We start from the raw sequence: 20,770 nt of genomic DNA, 5'->3' as shown, positions 1-20,770 counted from the left end.
ATTAGATTGTATAAACTTGGTAAGTAAAGTGATTTGAATAGAGCCTAAGTCAGAAAATGCGGACTGCAGTAAGCATGTGCATTCCCCGAGCATCCCTAACTTCGTTCATGTGCATCCATGATATTTATCTTGTGCATTCATGCAATGGGTGTGCCGGAGGGAGTGACACTGCTGGAGTTTGAGGGAGCGAGCCAGGAGGAGGAGCCCGAGGTGCAGGAAATCGACGAAGCAGCCGCCGAGGAGGAGTTGCCCGAGTGCCCTGACCACCGTCCTTCCTCTTTCCTGAAAGGCAAGCCCCGGAGTATTCTAAGTCTCCCATATTTTTACAAATACCTTAAGTATCTCTTATTGTTGATGATGCATTAAGTATAGGAATTGGTTGGAACCAATTGTTGCATTATATATTCATCCTTGTCCAGATATCGTACTTGAATCCTATTTAAGTTCAGGAATGGGTTAAATGCTTATCCATGCTTAGTGCGGTAGAAGTCAGGTGATTTCCTGTCACCTACGAGCTTTAGGATGAGGTCGATCGCGGTTGGCTATATTTGCTATCGTGGAAAAGAACCATGTTAATAATGAATTAAGACCGGGTGGAGTCTTGTGTAGGTTTGGACATAGTGACTCCGTCTGTGTCGTTTAAGGACCGATACGCTGTACGTCCTTATGTCATGTTGAACGTAGAATAACACTTAGCTGGCTGGATAAGTCGTTCCGACTGCGAAGCCTAGTAGCTCGATTCAGGTCGGGGACACGAGCAGGGGTCCACAATCTGGATGGAAGTAAGGATGTGCGGAGAGCCATTGGCGTAAGCCCAAGGGCGGGTTAAGTCACCGAGCACTCATGGCAGAGTGGTTCTCTGATTTTGCGGCACTGATTAGACTCGCGACTCCTGAATTGTACCAAAGGCGACTTGTTTGCGACCCTAACGGGGGAAGCAAGGTTTGTGTTAGGAATACCCCTCCAGCTGGATAGGAATCGATTCGAATCGCCATCTCTCCCAGATAGTGAGAACTTGACTGAGCAGCAGCAACGTAGATTCAATTAATTTAATGATATGGTTAAATGGATGATGATGATGATAATGTTGCCACAATTTATACCTACTATGGTTATTAATGTTTGCATCTTAATCAAATGATTGCTTAGTACAGGTGCTAATATAGATGACAGGTTAATGGCTAAAAGTCACTGCTAGTTCAGGTTAAGAGTTGATCATTATTACTTATGCTTTTCCGCAAAAAGAAAGTGTCAGCCAGATCCACTAAGTTAAGCTATGCATGTTCCTTGGTGTCATTTGTTTTGGTTTATGATGGGTAAGTCTAGCTGAGTACATTCTTGTACTCAGGGTTTATTCCCTCTTGTTGCAGATGACCTTCTATATCAGGGCTTCTGTAAGTATTGTCTCCACCCGACGGGTGACGAAGACTAGATCATGGGCATGATCTCTATTTCCCTTATTCGAATGCTTTTGCGGGTTGTGATCAGCAAACCAGTATTTGTATTTGAACTCGGGTGTGTAAGTTAAACTATTTGCTTCCGCATACTTTACAAGACCTATTTTGTAATAACGATGACTCTGAGGTGTTGTAACCTATTTGCAAACTGTCTGTGAAATGTTGTAACGTACGATATGTTATGTTGAATTATTGTGATCTTGGTTGTATGCAAGTTGGTTTGAAATCCTTCGTGGTTTCAGTTGACTACCGGGTTTATATGGGCTCAAGTGCGAGAATTTGATCGTTTCGGTGATTGTTTTTGTACTTGTGCTCTTATAAATTGGTCGGTTATGTGACATGTTGCTAGATGTGATACGTGTTGCAGAGTTAAGGCCATTCATATGAAACCCATAGGTTTGCTACAACCGTTGTCTGTTCTAGATTAGAAATGGGAAGATATAAGTATGGATTTTATCACCGGACTTCCCACCACTCAGAAAGGAAATGATTCAATTTGGGTAATTGTTGATCGTCTTACAAAGTCAGCTCACTTTCTACCAGTCAAAACAGCATTTCGACTGCCTCTATATGCTGAACGGTATATTGCAGAAATTGCTCGACTTCATGGTATACCGAAAACTATAGTGTCTGACAGGGGATCACAGTTCACCGCTCACTTTTGGGAGCATTTGCACAAAGGTTTGGGTACTAGTTTGGTTCATAGTACTGCTTACCACCCACAGACAGATGGATAGACAGAGAGAGTTAATCAAGTTCTGGAAGATATGCTGAGAGCTTGTGTGTTATCTTCAAAGAGTTCATGGGAATTATGGTTACCTTTGGCCAAGTTCACTTATAATAACAGCTATCAAGAGAGTATCAAGATGGCTCCATTCGAAGCATTGTATGGCAGAAAGTGCAGAACACCATTGAATTGGGTTGAGCCTAGGGAAAGAAGGTATTATGGCATTGATTTTGTTGAGGAGGCTGAGGAAAAGGTCTGTATTATCTAGCAAAACATGAAAGCTGCACAGTCACATCAGAAAGGTTATGCGGATAAGAGAAGGAGACCGCTTGAGTTTGAAGTAGGTGACTACGTCTATCTGAAGGTGACACCAATGAAGAAGGTACAACGGTTTGGGGTAAAGCGAAAGCTTGCTCCTAGGTTTGTGGGACTATATAAAATATTAGAAAAGAAGGGTCCAGTGGCTTACAAATTACAGTTGCCAGAAGCAATGAGTTTGATCTTTCCAGTCTTTCATGTATCACAATTGAAGAAGTGTTTGCGTGTTCCTGAGGAAAGGATAGAACCCTAGGACCTCAAAATTGGGGCAGACTTGGAGTATCGTGAGCAACCAGTACAAGTTTTGGATATTAAGGACAGAGTGACTCGAAACAAAGTAGTGAGAACGTACAAGATACAGTGGAGTCATCACGATGACAGTGATGCATCTTGGGAAATAGGAGAATACTTACTAAAGGCTTATCAAAACTTTTATAATCAATGGTTCGTAACTCAAAATCTCAGGACGAGATTTTTATAAGGGGGAAGGGTTGTAGCACCCTGGTGTTAAGCATGCATTAAGCATTTGCAAATCATGAACATAAGACCATTACGCATATCATTTCATGTGAGTGCTTGTTTTAGTTAATAAAATGCTCTATTGCTTAGTACCTTGCTTAAAGTAGCACAAGTGCTTGATGTTTGGCCACTAAAACAACTTAGAAATATTTAGGATGCAATTTGGAGCAAAGTTTGTACTCATAGTTTTGCCAAATTATGCTTTTAAAATTATTCCTCAAAATTAGGGTTTTGGATTAATTTGACTTTAATTCTATAATTCAAAATATATTTGGAATTTGGCTTTGATTCTTTTGGCAAAGTTGTAGAGTATAAAATTTTGAGCAACTTTTGTTTTTGGGTCACATCCTGAAAATGCTTTTAAAATACTCCAAATTACATTTATGTGTGCTGTTATTTGAAAAATAAAAAGAAAATCAATTTCATTTTTCAAATGGGCCGCGCGCCTCCTTTCTTGTCCCATCAGCGAAGCTGGCCTGGCCTGCCTTCGCACCCCACTCTTGCTCCCGCGCGCGCCCGCGCCGCGCCCGACCACAGTCAGGGCTCGGCCGTCGCGTGGCCACCGTACGCCGGCAACGGCGGGCAGGTGGCGCCCGACGTAGCGCCTTCAAGACGCATGTCCGAGCCACGCCTCCCCCTCGCTCTCCATTCTCTTCTCCATGCCTCGCCCCGCTCTCGCACCCGCAGTGGAGCCGCAGTAAGCAGCAGCACCGCCATGCCATTTGCTGGCGACATGCTCCCCCATCCACGCACCATTCTTCGATTCTTTCCGCACATCGCTCCGCCTTGCCTTCCTCTTCATTGTCGACCCACATGCGCCCGTTGCCGTCGAGGGTAAGGGTCGATTCGACCGCTTCTTCCACCGCCTACCATGGCCGAGCTCACCGGAGCTCGCTCCCACGCAGCCGACTTGCTCTACTCCCCCCCCCCCTTCTTCTCCTCCTTTCGCTCGCGCTAGCGCCGCCTCATCTTGGCGTAGCTATTACGCTCCTTCTCGCATCTCGCCGTGGCCGGAGTCGGTGTTCCCACCGCCGTGCCTCGCTGCCGAGCCACCATGGGCGACGGCAAGCTCGATTTCTGGCCCCGCTGCTGGCACTGCCGAGTCCGCCTTGGCACGGTGGTCACGTTGGTGGTGACCTCGTCGCCGGCAACCTCGCCGATGGCGAGATCTCACCGGTCAACCGCGAGCCCTGCTCGGGTTTAACTGACCGGTGGGGTTAGTTGACCCGCTGGGTCCTGCCTGTCTGTCTCTCTGGAGCGGTTTTGGGTGTAGATCCGGGTGCATCTAGCAAATAGGGCCTGCTGGTTTTTTAGAAATGAGGAAGATGATTTCCAAAAAATCTTTTAAATGCTTTGAAAATCCATATCTTGGTGAAAATTGCTCCAAAATAGATGAGATAAATTTTGTTAGGTTTCTTGTGAGTAGATCTACAGTATAAAAATATTGCATGTCAGTTTTGAGATACTTTTATATTGAGCTTTATTTAATTCTAGAAAATGTTGTTATCTTAGGAAAATGCATAATAAATCATAGATGTATCAGAAAAAGGTGATTCCTTTGTTGATCTGCTTATGTGATGTACTTTCTATGAAAAATATATGACAAGCATGTTCTGTGGAAGAAAATGTCTAAGTATTTTATGTGTATTAATTGTTGATTTCTTGTAAAATTGCTAGGGCTAAAAATATGAATAATACATGCATGTGAAACTTTTTCTGCAGTGTTCCTATGATATGTAGATTATGGGAAAAATATGAAATCTGTTGTTTGATACTATTCATAGTACAAAGTATTTTCATGTGCTTAATTACTATGCTTTTGCCTTTTTAGTATAGGCTAAAATACTTAACCAGTTGACTTGAAAATTTTATGGTAGTCTTCTATAAGCATGAGTAAGCCACTGTAATTTTCTTAGATTTTTATGAGTTCAGAAAATATATGTTGCTGTTATAGCCTTTCTTTAAATTGGAGTTAAATTAAATTCCTTAAGTCATGTTTAGTTGAATATGCTGCTTTGGTTTATCTTCGAAGCACTAAATAATCTGTTGGTATGTCTTGGCATGTTTAGTGGCACTTGTGATATATATACTATGGTATACAAATACCTGCTTTTATGTAAGTGCATGTGTGTTGTTTAATTTGAAAATTAATTAAATAACTAGAGAGGAGATTTGCACCTACTCGATAAATTAGAAATGAAATTGCACATCTACATGCAAGCATTCATGTTCATCATACATCATTTTCATCCCATGCACATTTCTCATAGTCACACATACGTATGCATCATATAGGATCGCAGGAGGGGCTTCCAGTAGCAGTGCCCGAGGAGCAGGCCGGGGTCGACCAGCAGGAGGTTCCAGCACAGGAGGTGCCAGAGGTCGAGGAGCAAGGCGAGGAGCTTCCTGAGTGCGTTGATCACCATCCAAGTTCCTTTGAGCGAGGCAAGCCCCGGAGCATTCTAAGTCTCCTACTTTATAAAGCAATTAACTTTATATAAGTTATATGTATATCGTTGCATTAAGTTATAGGAGTTGAGTGAAACCGTTGATGCATATAATATATCCTTGTCTACCTTAATATATATCTTACCCTGCTAGGTCTAGGACCGAGTTAAATGCTTAGCCTTGCTTAGACCGGTAGCAGTCGGTGAGTTCCTGTCACCGGCAACTATAGGTGGTTACTTGGATACTTAGCCATGGATGCTATCATGAAATAACCAAGTGTTGATGGATAAATGGAGACCGGGCGGAATAAGTAGTGGGCAACCAGACAGGGTTCTAGGGTGCTTGTAGTTTCTGCCTGTGTCGGTTAAGGACCGATCGTTGCTCATCCCTCTTGTCATGTTGAATGCATGCCTCACATTTAGCTGGTCGAATAAGTCATTTCGATCGCGAAGCCAGTGGCACTATTTGGGCCGGGATCTACACGGGTGCGCATATTGGTGCTGATGGGGGTATGACAGGGGCGCGAAGAGTGAGCCCAAGGGCAGGCGAGGCCTAATTCCTGGTAGTCGGGTGGTCCCTGGGTATTACGGCTCCAGATTGTCCCGCGACGTTTACCAAAATAGTGTCATTAGTGACCTGTAGCTCACTTGATCGGTGAGTGTGGTTTGTGTGAGGAATAAATCACCAGCTGGTTAGGAATCGATTCGAATCGCCATCGCTCCTGGATAGTGAGCACTTGACTCGAGCTACGGCATCGTAGTAATGATGATGGAACATGGATGGTTAGGTGGATTATGCTGGAAATGCTAAACCTGAGATGGTAACTTTGATGTTAATGGTTAATCAAGTGATTGCTTTAGCATAGGTGCTTACCTAGATTAACAGGTTATAACAAAGAATATGCAAAAGTACTTAAAATGGTTTATTCATGATAACTTATGCTTTTCGCAAATGAGTCAAGCTAGCCCCTTAAAAGAAAGCTTTGCATACTCCTTGGTGTCACTTTATTTTCGTTTAAGACGGGTAAGTCTGGCTGAGTACATTCTCGTACTCAGGGCTTTGTTCCCATTGTTGTTGCAGATGGTTAGATGTACTATGGTTACTGCATCAACTGTCTTTACCCAGGGATGGGCGACAACTAGGACCAAGGGCGTGGTCATTCCTTACATCTCATCTATTGCTTTTGTGGGACTTGATCATTATCTGGCAATGTATCTAAACTAAGTGTGCGTGTGTGTTTCGAAACTATTTGCTTCCGCGATAGGAGTATATGTTGAACTCTAGCTCTTGATTCAAATAGATGTACATCTACCTTTTACAAACGTCAAAGATAACTTGTTTCCATATAGAATGGAGAATGACAAATTCTATGCAACTTTTGTTGTGCTTCCACAAGCTACGATATGAGTCTACCCATCAATATACAGATGAAGAGGGCCATGGCCAACCTCCTGGCTGTCTGAAACATCAATTAGGGCTCAAAGGCATAGATCGATTCAAGAAGAAAGACAAAATGATCATTTATGTAAACCTTCTTAAGCAATGCTAGAAAAACTCAAGGAAAAAAGAGACTAAGATGGGGGGTCATCATTGATTTTTCTATCAAAACTACAAGATCCAAACTTGAAGTTCCACGATAACACACTCCTTCATGTTCTTTTTTCCAACAACAATGTGCCATGGGTACACATATTTAATTCCTTTGAGTCTACTTGATGAGATTTTGGCTTTCCCTACACATGAATTGAATCTCGTCCCAATGAAGATCGAGAACATTGGGCTGATAAGCTTAACGCTGGGACCGGGCACCTATTTTGGGCTAAGGAAATCCAATATGGCTACAAATATTTAAAAAGAATAATTTCTCTGTTAACACATAATCGGTGCGAGGGAAAAACTCTTCATGGGTTCCTTTACTATTCCTTTTTTTATTTACGAAGGAATGAATTGCACGAGTCTATATAATTTGTGTAATGGTGCTCATATAGATGTGATAAGATATTCTTTCTGTTTTTATATGATATGTGAGTACAGGCTACGTTGGTTCTAGTGTTATGATCTATGCGTAGTAAACCATCATATTTGTAATAAACTTCTTACTTGTTTTAGATTGAACATTCCATAACATGCCCTTTGTCACATGCTAAATTCGTTCAATCATGCCAATTTCTAGCCTTCAACCAAATGGATGCAAAATTTTCTGGGCAGACTAAGAGCCTGTTTAGTTCCCAAAAATTTTCACACGAAAGTGTCACATCGAAATCTTGCAGCACATGCATAGAGTACTAAATATAAATAAAAAAACTAATTACACAATTAGGTGAGAAATCGCGAGACGAAACTTTCAAACCTAATTAGTCCAGAACTAGATACTAATTACCAAATACAAACGAAAGTGCTACAGTAGCCAAACAGTAGCCAACCCAAAGAAAAATTTGGGAACTAAACGCGCCCCAAACTGTCTTGGCCACCCGGCAGAAAACGACAAAACAGTATTGGCCACCGGCAGAAAACCAAAAATAGCCTGCGCGTGAAAGGCACCGGATATGGCCATCACGACCCCAGTAATTCACTCACCACTGGAAATTGCAGGTTGCAAAACCTGTCAACACGTCACGAACTGGCTGGGAAAAGAAGAAACTGAAGTCAAATTCGTAAAAAGAAATATACATTCTTTCTGGCAGTACAAAGTTCTCAATGCTACTTAAATCACTGAACTGGCCGGGCTGCCAATTAGTCTATCATGAACTGCCCTTGTGGAGTTGACAGAGCATGGTGACAAACATGGCAACACACACTAGCATGCTGCTAGGCCCACATCAAAATGTCCATGCTTCATACAACGACCGTGATTGTTGACGGGAAATCAAGAACTCAGAAGTGTTTTACAGCCTCGCGATGACAGCTTCGACCTCGGCAGGGGTGTAGAGGTAGTACTTGGGGGCAACCTTGGCGATATCGACATTGTTTGGGGTCACCTGTTTAGAAGACGATAAGTTCACATTTAGATGAATGGTTCAACAGAGCTGAGTGATGGAATATGGAATAGTTTGACATGCCATACCTTCTCTTCCATAACCTGCTTCAGGATAGAAAGGGTTATGGTCTCCGCCTCCTGGAGGGTCAGTTCCTGCAATATCAGCAAGGCATTACTCTCGATTTTCTTCCACATGAGTAATAGTCGACACTATTTTTTATGGATCTGTTCTATCACATTGCAGTATGCATGCAGTTCTACATTTTTTTGACAGCCATAAAGGAGGACTATTATCCTCCCATTTTTACATCCTTGTGGAGCAAATTCTTGTGATGACATTATGTGTGAGTAGCATATTCAAAGATTCTAAGCAGCATTGCAATTAATCTACTGCTCTAGGACATTTTTCCCTGTGTATTGAGTTTACAAGACAATGTGCTTTGGTAGATAATTCCTTATAACTAGGGTTCACAGGCGGCACCTCTCTTTGGAACTGTACGATTTGTTGATAAGCTTAGCATTTATCATGAACCATACCTTGTTGTACTGCTCCTGCAAGGAGCTATCAGCTCCTTCAGAACCTGATCCAATTGCCTTTGCATTGCATTGCCAAAAGGTTCCAGATGGGTCCGTGTAGTATCTGAAGCATACATATGGTGAACCATGAGAAATTAAGTCCAGTGGCCTTGTGTAAATTGATTATGACAAAAAGATTTGCCTCACAACATAAAGAGATAAGGATGCCATGATTGCAAAATGAGCAACATATACAGAGGGGCCTGTTATAAGTGCCTGGTCTCCACTATATTCCACTAACTAAAATATATGCCTCAGCCAACATGTATACCGAATAAACTTATGTCTGGGAATTGGCTAAACTTCCAGTGGTAAATGAAGAAAATCCCCCCTAGACTTATTGGGAAGCAGGGAAATAATGAGCACATAAAACCCCAACGAAAATCATGAAACATAAAGCACGAGCACATAAAACCCCAACGAAAATTATTACTTAGGCTCAAAGTTGACCTTTTTATATATCACTTATGCTTGTTATAAGTAAAGACCTTTTCCACATATGTACAGAATGGAAAGGTAGCTCAACTATAAAAGCGAATAACTTAGTTCAATGCATGATGTAGATAACCATTGGAACAATCTTGGTCACAAGTTCCATGCCTTCCTGGTTTTCCTTATTTTACAGGAATTTTACTTTAATTTCTGTCAAGGACACATAATGACCCTAGAACAAAACCACCTAGTAGACAACCATAGTTCATGTGAGTCAAACAAATGGTAAGCCCGCACTCTGCAGCAAAGAGACATCCACTAAAAAAGCGTTTACCATGACGATCTAAAAAGATGCAACAAAAAGCAAATGTGATGCATGATATGATGATAGTAAAATGATTTTACAGAAGAAAACAGAAGTAAAGCAACCAACATTACCATGACAGCCTAAAGTGTAAAAAAAAGGCAACAAAAAAGCAATTTCAATGCGTTATACCACAATGATTTAGCATAAGAAAAAGAAGTAAATCTCCCCAGTTTAAGAAAAACATGGATTCTGAAGACTGCAATTAAAGAAAATCCAGTTCAGTGAGCTAAATGGATCAGCACTTACAAGCTAGGTCCATTCTCATCATGTCCAGCGATTAGGAGGGAGACTCCAAATGGCCGTGACTGCACAAACAAATAAGTACATCAGAACGCCCACTACACAATACATGAAGTGATTACAACTTAGCTCACCCCTCGACGAGCTATTGCGATGGAAATATAAAAGTAGATGTGTGTTGCAGGAAACTGTGGCTGTATAAATGCTGTGAAAACTGAAAACTAGTAGTGGGTTGGCCCTATCAAAATGGTTGGCAAATGGGGAAAGTTTTCGGTTTGTAGAACTTTAACAAAAACAATTCATAGGTCCATCTTCACCATTAGGCCCTGATAAGATAATATTTACACATGAAAGAGCCAATGCAGGCAAGATAGGTATATAACAAATCGTTTCGTAAAAGGTCATTAGTGTCTGTTCTCTCTTTTCATATTCATTATGGGAGTAATAGGGCTGACCAGTGATAAGAACACCTAAATGTTGTACTGGATTCAATTGCCTCCAGTCAGAACATTTGAAAATAAAGATATTGGTGTAAATCCATCTTATATTTTGAAGTTGAAGGAATGAAATGTAATCTGCAGATAATTAATCTTGCTTCTTGTGTTCTGGAGGTTATAGTAACATAAATGAGGCTAACCATTGACTCTTCATCACCTTCGCCAAAGCGCAGAGCCAGGTCACAGATAGCTTGTGTAGAAGATTCTACGGTCATTGGCTCCCCATATGAGAACCTATGATTCTGGTTGTTATAACAAGTCAAGTCAGATTTAACAGATAAAGCTCACAAACATGTGAATAATATGTACATTACACTGGAATGTACCTGGGTCTCAACACGAGCGTGCTCAACTAATGTTCTAGCATCAGCAATAAGTCCACTCATGGCACAGCCTATGTGCTCATCAATTTCCATGATTTTCTCCACACTGCTAGGTTCCTATGACATAAAAGAGCAAAGGAACACTGAATTCATTAAGAATTTATAAACATGAAACAACCTATAACGTGAAAACCATTCCTGTTATCATAGTGCAAAATTGCATGAAGTTGAGCTCAAAACTCTAAGATTGCATCATCTGGAGGTTAAAATATTACAACAAAATGCAGTAGAATGAGGTGCTGCACAACTTTGTGAAAGAGAAGCTACCTAAAGATAGTAAACCATGTATAAGAAGTCATGAGAATTCAATCATAGACCAACAACAACAACAAAGCCTTTTAGTCCCAAGCAAGTTGGGGTAGGCTAGAGTTGAAACCCAACATGAGCCCCTAGTCACGATTCAGACCAATAAGAGGATATATATTCATATAAAAGTAAGTTCAGTGAGCAAGCAATGTTCCCAATTTAACATCCCAATGTTTGCCACCATAAAATCAAGCACTAGTACTGGCTAAGAAGAAGGAAAAGTTAACTCAGTAAGTACCAGCAGTGGCGAGGTCACACGTTTCTCGACGGCGAGAACAACGCCATCCTTTGTCTTCAACCCGATTGCAGTGGATCCCAACTGCAAGAGCAAAGGAAACAGCAACATAAGCATCACTTTGTCACACACAGTGACAAAACCCACATAAACCTCGCAAGTAAAGGCCTCGCAAACTGCACAAAATTCAGTATGGGTATGTGCAAGTGCTAGTCCTTGACCTACTTTCCCCTTAATAATGCAATGTCAATCTGGTGCTATTGAGGAAAAAAGAGTATGCCATCACATGCCAAGCCAAAATTGACACAGTAATAAACTGACTAGACACACAGAACCACAAACCTTCCACAATCCCAAACCTCAACTAGTAAAATCGAGTGAACCATACTCCTGAGATCATTTATAACACCCTCAACTCACAAATCCCAGCAATTCTGTTAATAAAATCCTAAAAACCCCCAACTGCCCCCCTTTCAGATTTGAGCTCACGCAACAACAGCCAACCCCACAAATCTAGCTTCGTCCTCACAAAAGTCCCCACCATCCCGCACAGGCACTCCACATCTCGGCGTTCCCACAGTTCAGATTCGATTGGATACAGCACGTCGCCCTCCCGCTACGAAGGGAGGCAGCAAAGAGAGAGAGGGGATCTCACCTTGATGGCCTCGATGGCGTACTCGACCTGGAACAGCCGCCCCTCCGGCGAGAAGGTGTTCACCCCGCGGTCGTACTCCGTCCTGCAAAGCAAAGACCCCAAACCGAAAATGCACCCCGCGTCAGCACACGACGCGCCGCCGCCGGCGGCGGATTTAATCCAGAGGGTTTAAAGGACAGACTACAGAGGGATCTGAAACCGGCCAGTCACCTCGTGAGAAACATCCTGTTGGCGACTCCGGTGACGGCGGACGCTGGACTCTGGTGACCTCGGCGCCTCTCTCTCTCTCTCTCTCTCTCTCTCTCTCTCTCTCTCTCTTTCTCTCCTCTTCTGCTTGACGAGAAAGTAGAAGCGAAGAACACAGGCGACGGCGGTGCAGGCAGGGCGCGGTCCGCCACGTATATGGGCCGCCCGCGCAGGACCGGACGCCTCCCAGCCTCTGGGCTGGGCTTCGTTTCTTGCTCGGAAAGAACTGAAACAGAGATTGGATCGCGGTCCAGCGACCCAGGGTCATCTTACTGTGATCAATCAAACGCGGGCCGACGGCCACTGGTTGGCCCATTGGACTGCGGCCCATGTGAGGTCCAATAAACCCTCCCAGCCTGCGCATTGCCGCTCTCCAAATTCTCCTCAGAGCAAACGGACAGAGCAGCAGAGGTGAGAGCGTCTGGAGCAGTTCCCAATGCCTCTCCCTATCCTCGTAAAACAGAACCAATACGTCCTGGCCTCCTGGGACGTACTTGTGCCTAATGCCCTTGGTTTCTGATCGAGCGGCAGGAAGCAAACAGCCAATCCAGCGGTAGGAAACAAGCAGGAAGGCACAGATGCATCGGCCCATGTAAACGATGTGGCCCATGTAGCATTGAGAAGCACTCCTATTTGATAAAAAAAAACGGAGGCACTCCAGATCTCGCCGGCTCGCCACCCACGCGCTCAGAAAAGATCGCCGCCGGCCGATTGTTTCCGCTCGCCACCTCCTTCGGCTAGGTGAGCAGGCCCCTAAGACAGCGACCTCTACTGACGTCGTTGGCTCCATCGTCATCATTCCTATTCCTTGGCCCCGCAAAAGAGACGTGCTTCAAGATGGCCGTCGGCCGATTGCTGCTGGTCGCCGTCTCCCTCGGCGTAGCTGTGCTGGCGCAGGTGCAAGCCGCTAGATAGGCATTATTTTCATATATACAATGTCCTACTAGATAGGCATTATTTTCATCCAATGCCTTGTGCAAGCTACCAAGGATCTTTAATATTCACCTTGAAAAGCTTCAAATATAATAGGTGTATACAACTTGCTAGCTTGCAACAATATAGACGGTGGTCTCCTCAAACCTAGTTTAGGTAACTTTTTCGTGGAATCAAATTCTGAATTTAGTTCATTGTTCCTTTTTCCTTGCACCACCTTTTCAAATTGCTTAAAGAACCGGATGATATCAAAATCAGATTTGAAATGGATTTTCAAGTCATTGTTCAAACTCTCACTCAATTGTGTACTTCTCATTCCTAATGTGAAGACATCCTTCATGTAACATTCAGCCAATTTTTCTTTCAACTTGTATATACTGTCCAACCAAGTTTGCTTGCTCGCCTTTTGCCTCATGAGGTCAAATTTTTGTTTGAATTCTGTCATGTCTTCGTACTCAAACATGCAGGCACTAAAATCTGATAGAATACTTAAGCTTTCATTTTTCTCCATTTCCTTCTCTGTTTTCTTCTTTTGTTTTTTCTTCCCCTTTTCCTTCTCTTCATCCTTATCTTCGTGTAGATGTTTGATAGCATTTTGCATGATGTGGAAGGTGCATAATCCATGCCATGCTTCCGTGAACACTTCTACAACTGCCTTTCCCATTGCTGCATCCTGATCTGTGTAAAAAGTTTTAGGTTGTTGTCCATTATGAGCTTTTAGAAAGGTCTCAAAAAGCCACTTGAAGGATTCAAATGTCTCATCATACATGAGAGCAGCACCAAAAACTACAGTTTCTCTAAAGTGATTGAATCCAACAAATACACCAAAAGGTCTACTCTCCTTGTGTTGTTCTCAAAGTAGTGTCAAAACTAACAACATCACCAAAATGTGCATAATCCATTATCATTTTAGCATCAGCGCAAAATATATTGGCTATTTGTTCTTCATAATCCATTTGCAATGCATACTAGAACGATGGATTCTCGGTAATTTTGTCTCGAAAATACTTCAGCATACTACCTGCTTGTCCGTATGCCATCTCTCTTTGGCGCTTGGTCCGCAAATAATTCTTGTGATCACGAAGGGTGAAGCTAAGATTAAGTGGACCACCAACTTGGCGAGTAGCCAACTCATGAGCAGCTTTTGACCCAATTCCTGCATTATCCGCTGTTTCAATTTCAAAAGCTTGTAAATCTGAAAATTTTCTCTATGACACCATTAAGTGTAAGGTTTCTGGCAGGTATAGTGCATAATTATGCTCCAAAACAAGCTCAGACACTTTCAAATTTCTATTCTTTCGATCCATTTTCAAATTCATGTGGACTTGGCAATCGGTCCTAGTTTCAGCTCAAGGGCATTTTGTTAGATGATCTCTTTTGTCCGGCAATCGATGACCCTCATTTACACAAACAAATTTGCATGATGTAACCTTGCCATCGGATGGTCTTTTGTATGTATACCTTTTCCTGACATCAAAGCCTTGCTGTCCACTATAGCTAAGTCAAAATGCCCAAGCTTCGTTCGAACTTTCAAATTCCATGCCAACGCCAGGTGGCATGTCTGTAACACAAAAAACCATAACATGAGTAGGGGAATTGTGCAATTGCAGAGAAAAATCTTTTACTAATTTCAGATATCATACCAAACAGAGTAAGCAAAGAGTAGCTGTACATGGGATTGAAATAACAAAATCCATTTCATGTCAAATAACAAGTAATATAGAATACAGAGAGGTGTGTTACTCACTTGTTTGGATCACGATTCACTTGGTTAGCTTCTTTTCTGGTGGCCTCTTCCTCCATCTCCGTGGAACAGAATACAAGAGCAGAGCAACTCATCCCTCCAGCGTTTGAGAATCGGCCTCTCTATCGATGCAATAATCTAGCGATCACTCCGGCACCTCCGTGTGTGCAGTCCTCTCGCAGATCGCGCTCCTTTTTTTCTCGGCCGTGCGGCCATCTGCGTAGTCCGCCCGCGCTTTTTTCTCGGCTCGCGCCCTTTTCCTCATCGCTCTGCTCAGCTCGCGCCCTTTTCCTCGTCGCTCGTGCTGCTAGACTGGGCCGCAGCAGGCTTATGGGCCAACGTCTATGCTTGTAGAACAGTTTGTGTCCTACCGCTCGATGAGAAACGAAAGGCATCGGTGCAAGTACGTCCCAGAACATAGTTCTTTGTAAGTTAGAGGAGCTGGTTCCGTAAAACTGTCATATTGGGAGCATATATGTTTTTTTCTTGCTCCAGAGTTTCTCAATACCTCTCTTTTGTTTTATGGCTACCAATATTTCCCTTATTTCCCCTTAAAGAAGGGGGAGATACAACTCCCCCAATACCATGAGGACCATCCCAACTACTACTTTTCAGTCATATTTTCTCTTACACTCATGTGAGACTCACCTTTTATATAGATATTAGGGAAGATATATTATGGTACTGCTGTAGTATCTCCTCAATAAAGACTACCAGGAGCGTTTCAATGACCTAGTCTGCCACAACGCCAACCAGGAGGAGCGCCAGAAGGCGGACTTGTTCGTGGGGGGCCTTCCGGAGCACATCCGCGTCGATGTTGAACTTCGGGAGCCCTAGGACTTGCAGATGGTGATGCACTTGGCTCGGACGTACGAGCGTCGTGCCATGGCCGTCTAGCAGGCTCCAATGCTATAGCCAGCGCGCCCCTAGTGCTAGCAGTTGACGCTGCCTGCTGCACCCATGCGTGTTTCGCCTGGAGTGCCTGGAGGAGCTGCGCCCGGACAGCAGCAGCAGCCGACCCCCGCGCTACCTGCGCCGTAGCGCCCCTTTCGCCGCCTGATGCTAGCTGAGATGCTGGAACGTCGCCGTCAAGGGCTGTGCTACAACTGTGATGAGCCCCACATGCGCGGCCATCAGTGCCAGCGCCTGTTCTATCTAGAGGCAGTCGACTTCCTGGTGGATGACCTTGTGGATGAGGGGCGTCTCATGCGGCTGCCGAGCCGGCTCTGGGGGACAAACCGCCCGTCGACCCGATTGTCTCCCTCTATGCCCTCGCTGGCATCAGCACTGAGGAGACCATGCACCTCCACGCCTACATCCATGGTCACAAGCTCCTCGTCCTTCTCGACAGCGTCTCGACCCACAACTTCATCAACATCGGGGTCATGCGCCGCATCAGACTGGTACAGGTGATAGCAACATGCGGGTCACTGTGGGCAATGGCGACCGCGTGGCCTGCACCAGCGTGGCTCACAATGTGGCAATGCGCATCGGCAAGGAGGACTTTACCATCAGCTGCTTCGGCATTGACTTGGGTGGTTTCGACCTCGTCCTCGGCATCGACTATCTCCGAACCCTCGGACCCATCCTATGGGATTTTGAGGATCTGTGCATGTCCTTCCGGCATGGTGATCGGCGCGTCCTATGGAAGGGCATCGGTTGTCCACGCAATGACATCCTAGAGCCAGCCCTCCGTACGGTGACAGGCGCTCACCGGCAGCCACTGCTGGATCGGCTCCTTTACCAGTACGGGACCATCTTCGACGAGCCCCGCGGGCTCGCTCCAGCGTGCCCCTATGACCACCGCATACACTTGTTGCCAGGCACACTTTCGGTGGTTGCCAGTGTTGCTCGTCAAGAAGGCCGGTGGGTCTTGGCGTTTCTGCATTGACTACAGGGCGCTGAACGACAAAACATCGAAGGACAAGTTCCCGATCCCGGTGGTTGACGAGCTTTTGGATGAGGTCCACGGCGCCAGATTCTTCACCAAGTTGGACTTACGGTCCGGCTACCACCAGGTTCGGATGCACTCAGAGGATATCAAGAAGACGGCTTTTCGTACACACCATGGGCACTCTGAGTTCCTCGTCATGCCCTTCGGTCTCTCCAACGCGTCAGCCACATTCCAAGCGCTCATGAACGACGTCCTCTGGCCCTTCCTTCGCAGGTTCGTGCTCGTCTTCTTCAACGACATTTTGATCTATAGCTCATCGTGGTCCGAGCACTTGCAGCACATCCGCCTCATTTTCGATGCCCTGCCTGCCCATGACCTCTTCCTCAAGAGGTCAAAGTGCACCTTCGGGGCACCTTTGGTCGCCTATCTTGGCCACGTCATCTCCACCGATGGAGTCACGATGGCAGCGACAAGGTGGACGCTGTCGCCTCCTGGCCAGAGCCCCGCTCACCTCGGGGTGTGCGCGGCTTCCTGGGGTTGGCCGGTTATTATCGGAAATTCGTTCAGGATTTTGGCACCATGCCACGCCGCTGACTCGTCTCCAGCGCAAGGAGGCGTTCGCCTGGACACCGGAGACGCCGAGGCATTTGCGACAGTAAAACATGCCCTCTCCTCAGGGCCAGTGCGGTAGATGCTGGACTTTGAGCAACAGTTTGTCGTCGACTGCGACACTTCGGGCACCGGGTTTGGCGCCGTGCTTCACTAGGGGGCCAGCCCCCTGGCCTTCTTTAGTCGGCCCTTCACTGCTTGCCACCACAAGCTAGAGGCATACGAGCATGAGTTGATCGGCCTGGTGCAGGCTGTATGGCACTGGAGGTCGTATCTTTGGGGGCGCCGCTTCTTGATCCGCACCAATCACTACAATCTGAAGTTCCTCTTGGACCAGCGGCTGCCCACCGTGCCTCAGCACTAGTGGATTAGCAAACTCTTCGGCTTTGACTTCGTAGTGGAGTACCGCTGAAAGGCCCTTGTTTGGTTTTGGTAATTGAGTGACAACATAGGTGGACTAATTATGTTTATGTGAGATACATAGGTGATTAGTCCACAGGTACATGTGTGTGAGAAACATATGCCATGAAGGTGAAAATGGCTTGGAGATGTTGCAAAGCTCACACATGTGATGATGAAGGAGCTTAAATGCACATGAGACATGACATTGAGTCATGTGATCAAGGTGGAGAAGATCAAGACAAGACTTGGCTTGATGGACCGGTTGCAAGCGTGAAGGGCAAGTCGAAGGCTTTGGAGTGATGGACCGCGTGGCGGTGAAGCTTGAGCAAGACTTGGCACCGATGGACGATGGCAACGGTGAAGAGCAAGTGAAGTCAAGATCAATGAACCAATATGATCACGTGATGATATGAAGTGGATCATATCATTGTTGATCATGTTGGTGCATGTGTTGCATCAACATTGGAGGAGATGGAATGGAATGCGCAAGGCAAAGGTATAACCTAGGGCATTTCATTTCATCGGTCATAGGTGTGTAGAGAAGTTTATGACCGGGTTTAGGATAGATGGCCGTACTATCAAGAGGGGCAAACTTGTTTGCATATCGGTCATCTAGTGCCACTCGAGTGATCTAACTTTGCATCATCGCTAGGATCGAGTTGCGTGGCAAGTTGAGTGGCTAATCCTTTGAAAAATGATTGTGAAAATGCTAACACATACACATGATGGTGTACACTTGGTGGTGTTGGCACATTTGCAAAGGAGAAGAAGTTGGTGATGAAAACGAGTGAGTCGCGCTGGTTACAGAGTGACCTGACGCGTCTGGTATGGTGACTGGACACGTCCGGTATTTGGCAGCATACTCAGCAATCGGACGCGTCCGGTGTGAATCAGAAAAGGCAGTGTTCGGCAGAGCAGTTGATCGGACGCTGGCAGCGTCCGGTCCGGTATGATAGGACGTGTCCGGTTGTCGGTGGGTGCTTACTGTACTCAACCGGACGCTGAGACTTAGTGTCCGGTCAGTTTCTAACTGTTGCGTCCGGTCGGCCCTGGAGGCTTACTGGACTCGACCGGACACAGCGGTCGGGCGTCCGGTCGTTTCGTGCTGAGCGTCCGATCGTCTTGTCAGAGATCCATTGGAAGCAACGGTAGGACATGTGGCGGTCAGACAGCTACCGGACATGTCTGGTATAGCGACCGGACGCGTCCGGCATTCGTGATCGGTGCGTCCGGTGCAGCGTCCGGTCGGCCCGAAAAAACGCCCAGTGAGGGGGTAATGGCTAGTTTAGCCCTTGGGGCTATAAATAGAAGTGGCCCTCGGCCATGGCTGGTGCTGAGCACCTCGGGGGACTTTGTGTCCATGCTTGAGAGTGCTTAGGAGCCCTCCATCTCACACATACTTGATAGTGATCATCCGATTGTGTGAGTGAGCGATTCTAGTGTGATTGCATCGTGAGGTTGCATCGAGTGGCACTAGGTGATCGAGTTGCAAGCCGGTGGTGTTTGTTACTCTTGGAGGTTGCCACCTCTTAGACGGCTTGGTGGTGGTCTCCGTTGAAGCCCGCAAGAAGCTTGTGCGGCGCTCCGGAGAAGAGCTTGTGAGGGGCATTGTGCTCGCCCCGCGGGAGTTGTGAAGAGCAACTTTAGTAAAGCTTGTCATTGAGCTACCCTCACCTTCGGGGTAGGTTCTTGCGATGCCCGACGTGCGGGCTTGGCGGGTGATGCCAATTAGCCGCCGAACCACCAAGTGAGCGGTCGACATAACGGGGAGTAGCGTGTTGGCAAACACGTGAGCCTCGAGAGAAAAATCATTGTGTCAACCTTTGTTCTTCCGATTGGTTTGCATCCCCATTACACAAGCTTGCGATTACTTTCATATACATTGAGCTTGTGTTGTTGCTTTTGTAAATTAGTTAGCTTGTGTAGCTTGCTAGTTACCTTCTTGCTTGTGTAGCATAGAAGTAGCTCCCTTGCGTGGCTAATTTGGTTTGTGTAACCTTGTTAGTCACATTGCTTAGTTTGTGTAGCTAAGTATTTGCGCTCTCTAATTTGGCATTGGTTGCCTTGTTATTGAGCATTGCTAGTGAGCTTAGGTGGCTTTGTGCTTTTGCTTACTAGTATGTGTAGAAGCTCCCTTGTTGCTTAAAGTACTAGTGGCATAGGTTTGTGTGACCTTGCTTCTAGAACTGGTTAGGTGAGCTCTAGCTAGCCCGTCACCTTTGTTGCTTAATTAGTATCTTTGGAAGGTGCTAGAGAATATAGATAGAGGGGTGTAGTCTTGGCTAGACCGATAGTTCTTAATTCCGCACTTGTTTTGGTTAGCCGACGTGATTAATTTTAATAAGAACCATTCACCCCCCTCTAGTCGCCATCTCGACTCTTTCAATTGGTATCAGAGCGAGGTCTCTCATTTGTGGTCTTCACCGACCCGAGAAGATGGCGTCTAATGGGCTAGATGTTTGTGAGGCACACATTTTTTATGGCACAAACTTTGCACTTTGGAAAAATCACATGCTTGATCATTTTCATGCAAAGGGACCTAAATTTTGGTGGGTTGTCACTAGTGGTCTCACCCATGTCTTGGATCATAGAACTCTAACCAAAGCTCAAAGAGTCCTCTATGAATTTGATGCACATGCTTGTTGTTTTCTATTGGATGTTTTACATTTTGATTTGATGAAGCAAGTAAACTACAAGGGGACCGCTCGTGAGATATGGGAGTCCATCAAGGAAACCTTCGGTGATTCCTCCACATGGGATGATGGCAAATTCAAGAAGAAGGATGAGCCTAAGAAGGAGGCGCAT

General features: G+C 45.2%; 2 protein-coding genes across 2 annotated transcripts; both read right to left on the bottom strand.

Moving 5' to 3' along the window:
• Window positions 1–8,124: 8,124 nt before the first annotated feature.
• On the bottom strand, window positions 8,125–12,491 carry LOC136483071 (proteasome subunit alpha type-5-like). The gene is made up of 9 exons (XM_066480183.1): window positions 12,348–12,491; window positions 12,138–12,219; window positions 11,486–11,566; window positions 10,885–10,998; window positions 10,699–10,800; window positions 10,068–10,126; window positions 8,984–9,086; window positions 8,534–8,599; window positions 8,125–8,447 (listed from the first exon to the last, which is right to left on the bottom strand). The coding sequence occupies exons 1-9, from the start codon at window positions 12,359–12,361 to the stop codon at window positions 8,355–8,357; spliced, it is 714 nt and encodes a 237-aa protein (XP_066336280.1). The 5' UTR covers window positions 12,362–12,491; the 3' UTR covers window positions 8,125–8,354.
• An 886-nt stretch (window positions 12,492–13,377) lies between these two features.
• Window positions 13,378–15,325, bottom strand: LOC136481073 (protein FAR1-RELATED SEQUENCE 5-like). Its single transcript, XM_066478452.1, has 4 exons — window positions 15,218–15,325; window positions 14,778–14,877; window positions 14,338–14,511; window positions 13,378–13,994 (listed from the first exon to the last, which is right to left on the bottom strand). Exons 1-4 carry the CDS (start codon window positions 15,323–15,325, stop codon window positions 13,378–13,380), a joined length of 999 nt encoding a protein of 332 aa, XP_066334549.1.
• Between the last annotated feature and the right edge of the window lie 5,445 nt (window positions 15,326–20,770).

Source organism: Miscanthus floridulus, chromosome 9, assembly GCF_019320115.1.
Source record: "Miscanthus floridulus cultivar M001 chromosome 9, ASM1932011v1, whole genome shotgun sequence".
Classification (NCBI taxonomy): Eukaryota; Viridiplantae; Streptophyta; class Magnoliopsida; order Poales; family Poaceae; genus Miscanthus; species Miscanthus floridulus.
Note: the sequence above shows the minus strand (reverse complement) of the source record. Positions and strands in the feature narration are given on the sequence as shown.

What these genes read in the sequence shown, in the direction of transcription:
- LOC136483071 (XM_066480183.1), bottom strand. An exon ending in ACGCCATCGAGGCCATCAAG is followed by an intron (nt 11,567 to 12,137) that starts GTGAGATCCCCT and finishes TTGCTCTTGCAG; the next exon opens with TTGGGATCCACTGCAATCGG. An exon ending in AAGGTGATGAAGAGTCAATG is followed by an intron (nt 10,127 to 10,698) that starts GTTAGCCTCATT and finishes TTGTTTGTGCAG; the next exon opens with TCACGGCCATTTGGAGTCTC.
- LOC136481073 (XM_066478452.1), bottom strand. Translation starts at nt 15,325, where the DNA reads ATGAGGAAAAGGGCGCGAGCCGAGAAAAAAGCGCGGGCGGACTACGCA. An exon ending in AGAGGACTGCACACACGGAG is followed by an intron (nt 14,878 to 15,217) that starts GTGCCGGAGTGA and finishes TTTGTGTTACAG; the next exon opens with ACATGCCACCTGGCGTTGGC. An exon ending in GGCTTTGATGTCAGGAAAAG is followed by an intron (nt 14,512 to 14,777) that starts GTATACATACAA and finishes GAAAATTTTCAG; the next exon opens with ATTTACAAGCTTTTGAAATT.